General features: G+C 34.8%; 1 protein-coding gene across 2 annotated transcripts in view; it reads right to left on the bottom strand.

Annotated features, from left to right (window-relative positions):
• The window catches only part of LOC107709286 (eukaryotic translation initiation factor 3 subunit I), an 8,377-nt gene that overhangs the window by 1,862 nt on the left and 1,785 nt on the right, over nucleotides 1-4,730 (bottom strand). Inside the window, exons 1-6 of one of the 2 annotated variants that reach the window (XM_016513747.1) lie at nucleotides 2,766-2,931; nucleotides 2,382-2,474; nucleotides 2,218-2,305; nucleotides 1,990-2,055; nucleotides 287-436; nucleotides 75-202 (exon numbers count right to left, since the gene is read on the bottom strand). In XM_016513747.1, coding sequence (XP_016369233.1) covers nucleotides 75-202; nucleotides 287-436; nucleotides 1,990-2,055; nucleotides 2,218-2,305; nucleotides 2,382-2,474; nucleotides 2,766-2,768 — 528 coding nt within the window. In that variant the 5' untranslated portion in view covers nucleotides 2,769-2,931. Of the gene's footprint in view, nucleotides 1-74; nucleotides 203-286; nucleotides 437-1,989; nucleotides 2,056-2,217; nucleotides 2,306-2,381; nucleotides 2,475-2,765; nucleotides 2,932-4,730 lie in introns of those variants that run through there. The other variant, XM_016513748.1, reaches the window with a different exon arrangement.

Genomic DNA, 4,730 nt, shown 5'->3' with positions numbered 1-4,730 from the left:
ACATTTTTTTACTCTTAACTCTTACTGACCCCAAAATTCTGATTGGTCATGTAAGAGAAACAAAAGGCACAAACCTTAGCACTGTACTGGTTAATTTCTCCATTCTCATGACCGGCAATCACAAACTCTCCCAGCGGACCCCACACAGCGCTGGTGATCTTTGACTCGTTGCAGGGCACAGACTGATATGGCTGGTTGTCCTCTGTGGGAAAGAAACGCAATATTAAATACCTTTGCCAGGAAGCATCACCAATATTGCTTTAATCACCAGTGGTCAAACACTAACCGATTTGTTGGGGGTCTCGCAGGTCAAAATAGTTGAGAAAGCACTGGTAGCCCATCTGCTTGTCTGTGGAGAACATGATGATGTTCCCACTGAAGTCAAAGCCACACGTCCTCACCGCCGAGCTCGTCTCCAGCAGAGCCAGCTGCTTTCCTGAGGAAGTCAACACACAAACCTCATTCAACAAGACTAAAGGTGTGTGTTTGACATTTTGGAAAATGCTGCTTGTTGACTGATATTAAATATTAGGTTTTTTTTTTTTAGTGGTTTGTGAAATAAAGCTCAACTTACACCACTGGACAAATAGAATAAAGACATGATGCTTTTCTTTGAGATATATATATATATATATATATATATATAGTTTTGTAAGGCTTTACATTTAATGTGCAGGTGTTTTTTTTTTTTACTGTGGGGATTGTATAAAAAATAGAACAATATTAATATATATTTTTTAAATATTAATATTTTTAAAACAATATGCTGGTGGTGTGACTGTCTGGAGATGGTAAAAAAAGGGGTCAAATTGAGAAAATGTAGAATTATTATATTAATATTTTTAAAACAATATGCAGGTGGTGTGACTGTCTGGAGATTGTAAAAAAAATTAAATAAAAGGCTGAAATTACTGAGAAAATTAAGTTTACAGTTTATTAATAATAATAAGCCTCTGTGATTTACATGTAAGATATTAATATTACACAAACAATATGCAGACATATGACTGTCTGGAGATTGTAAAAAATTAAAAGGCTTAAATTGAGGAAATTAAAAATTGTTTGACTATTATTATTAAAAACAATATGTAGATGTTGTGACCATCTGGGGATTGTCAAAAAATTAAAAGGCTGAAATTACTGAGAAAATTAAGAACAGTTCAATTATTATTATGTATTATTAAAAAATGACCCGTGCTGGCAAAATGAGTCAGAATGAGCAATTTTTCAAAAATGAAGTTTTTTCGTTTTCACATTCTCCATTAAAAGACCTTCAAAATGATGTATGATCTGTTGGAATCGGATGAAAAATGACTGAGCTAGACCTGTTTGACGATAGTCAAGAGTCAGCAAAGTCCATTTTGAGAAAAATCGAGTTGAAGTTTTCTGAAGGTTCCAAAGCAAAATCACCTGCAACGTTGCTTCTTTTCCTCCACTTCTTTTCTTAATAATAATTTCTATATTAATAATCACAATATAGCTATTTTTTTATTTTATCTTTGTTATTATAAATAAGAACAGATGCAAAAAAACAGTAGAATATAAGAAAAAAACATAGTACATTACCTTTTTCATTTTACGTCTAAACAAAAGCATTCAAGAAAAACAAATAATCAAATGTAAAAATCCCTTTAGTGTGTTCATGAAAAATAAATTGATTTTTAAAACTACAAAAGCAGTTCAATCAAGAGCAGCAAGTGATTCCAAATTAGACCGTGTGCATTCCGACTCATTTTGCCAGCACGGGTCACAAATGTTTGATTGCAAAGAAGAATGGTATGCTACTGAAGTTTTATTTTAAAATACTAATATCTAAAATAGATTTAACATTAAAACGTTTAAATTCTTGACAAAATTCAAATTAAATAATCAGCACTTGCAATTTGATTTAAAATTTTAATAAATGTATCCTTTTGTTGGAATTTCTGTCATGTGTCAAGAAAGGAACAGAGAGGTATGTGTATTTGATATTGTACTAAATTTGCCAACCTGTCTCACAGTCCCAGAGCCTGCAGCTGTTATCAGCAGATCCCGTCAATACGTTCTTAGTGTCCCCTTTGAAACGTGTTAAGAACAACTTTTCCAAAAACAAATGACTCGTAGTAAAGAAGATTGCAGGTGAAAAATTCACCTATACCCAAATTGATTTAGTAAACAAACAAATGAACGAGATTTAGCATTGCTCCACCAGTCCAGAAGATCTTTTAGAAAGGATACAGTCAACATCCACACACCAGACGGCACCTGTGTGTCCATTATAAGTGCCGAGCCTTTCTCCATTGACAGAGTACCACACATTCGCAATCTATGATGACAATATACATGTGAAACATAACAACAAAACAAGACTGGGATGTTTTCCTTTGTAGTTTATCACTTACTGGATCCTTGGCAACTGAGAACAAGAGATCTCCTTCTCTGTTGTATTTGATTTGGGTGATGGACCTCTCATGGCCCTGGAGGAGAATGGGTCTCTATGCGAAACATGAAGCATGAGTGCGTTAACGCTCATTTAACACACGACAAGCGATTGTGTCAGTCGCTGTAGTTACACAAGATTGTATGCATTGCTGGAGGTGTTCCTGCTCTTGCTCGTATTGTCTCAATACAGTCACTGGTGTCATTTTACAATCGTATGAAGGACCTAATATTTCGCCAAATTTGAAACTTAGCATCTGTTAACTAATAAAAACCAGCGGTCAACAGACTTCCGGTGTGTGTGCAATTCATTTAATAGCTCAGAAAATACATAGATATAGGCTTACCATTATCTCCGGCTTTGTATCGACAGAATATAACAGAAATTATATTTAAACCTGCCGTAGGAAAAAAAAAACAGTACGCGGTACGCGTGCTCAACTTCGCCCGGTTACAAACGGAAAAGACGGATTTCACTTCCTGTACAAACAAAAACAGGTCCCCGCTGAACAATAAACAATTCTAACGGTCCGGTCTTTAATAACAACAAAAGAACACGGTACATTTAATATCTTCAGTTTTACAACTGAGATCATAACCAACATCTCATTTTTATTAGAATGGCCGGTAAATGAAAGGTTTATTGTTTTGTTCGCACTCAATGCGCGGTTAAATCGAGTTCAAACATTGAGCACTACTAATAAAAAATAAATAACACACACATATATACTTACTAATTTAATACTTAATTTACACAATATAACCGTTTAATTTTTCTTAAATAATATGTACTATTTTAAAGTTCAAAGTTTTGTTTCTCAACCATGCAGGCAAAGTTATTAGTTTACGTTATCGTCATGTTTGATATATCATTTATCAACAATAAAAACATAAATCACATTTTAATGTTCTTAGTATTTTAATTTGCAAATAAATGTATACAGGTGGTGAGGGAAAATCAAGAAGCATCTTTGGTACCTTCTTATATAATGGGAATGTCAAATTTGAATGGCCAGCAAATAAAATAAAATACCAGTTGACAAACATTTTGAAACAGAAAACCTAAACCTGTGCAGAAACCTTGACTGACTGGAATGAAATATGGAAGGATCTACATGGTCAACTGATGACTTGATGCACTTTACGCTCAACACTTTGACAAATTATTGTTGTGCCCCTTCAGTATTGGTAAAGTATTGGAGGGAAAAAAATTCAAGAGTGCTGAAATTTACTGACATCACAAAACTAAGTCACTTTGTGTGGAACGTACATTCATTTCACAGCATGTCAGTGCTTTGCTCACATGCTCAACACTGAGATGACATGAACAGAGCTAGAATTGCATAGAGTGTACTTGAATCTTCCTGTTTAATCTGATGTAACTGGGCTTTTTTTTTTTTTTACATTTTGAATAACACATTTAGTAAGACATAAACATGTGATCAGTATCTAAAAAAAAACAACAAAAAAAAACCTCAACTTAAACTGAAATCACACACTGAAAGAGAATTCCTCATTGGTCATGACATCATTCCAAGAGCACATTGCTAATTAGAAGTTAATGGAATTGGGTTAAAGGAATGTATCTATAATGGTGGATATATAAACTTATCAAAGAAGCTAGTGGCGCTCTAAGATGGTGTAAACTGAAAGATACATGTGACAAATTCAAGTGCTGTGCAAAAGCATAAAAAAAAATCTAGGATCAGATTACATGAACCTTAACCTCAAAAAACAATGTTAGTCTTAACTGTACGCCTACAATTCTAAACTCTTGAGTAGTGAAGATGAATAACAAATCATACATTCTTTGTTTGGTGCAAACTATGATTTGTGGGATTTAAACCGAAGAAAGAGGGTGGCTGGAAAGTGTACAAGCAGATTTTACCTGATACAACAACTTAAGGCGAGAAATTAAATAAAAACACCCAAAGAAATAGTATCACCTAACTGCTGTTTCACGGCAAATAATTTTTCACAGATTTCAGCAATCCACCTGTTAAGATTCTTTACGTTTTTATTCAGCCAAACTGAAAAGAGACAAGCATTTAGTGGACAAACACTGAGCATTCCGACACAGCAGCAACATCTATACCCCTCTAAACGCAAATATGGGATTTTCTCGGGAATAGGGTGGGATAAAGCAAGCCACATAAAAACCAAAGAATATAAACGCAGCATAGGAATCATGTTGAAGGCACAATCTTCCCTGACACAATGAAACCCCCCAGGAGCAGCCAAGTCACCGGTTCCGTTGTGGACGCAGATGCGGAAAACGACAGACGCTGACTGCCGACGGAGGGTCGGGGGTC

This window comes from Sinocyclocheilus rhinocerous, unplaced genomic scaffold (assembly GCF_001515625.1).
Source record: "Sinocyclocheilus rhinocerous isolate Xijiao unplaced genomic scaffold, SAMN03320098_v1.1 scaffold206, whole genome shotgun sequence".
Classification (NCBI taxonomy): domain Eukaryota; kingdom Metazoa; phylum Chordata; class Actinopteri; order Cypriniformes; family Cyprinidae; genus Sinocyclocheilus; species Sinocyclocheilus rhinocerous.
The sequence above is the reverse complement of the archived record's forward strand: the minus strand, read 5'-3'. Positions and strand labels throughout refer to the sequence as shown.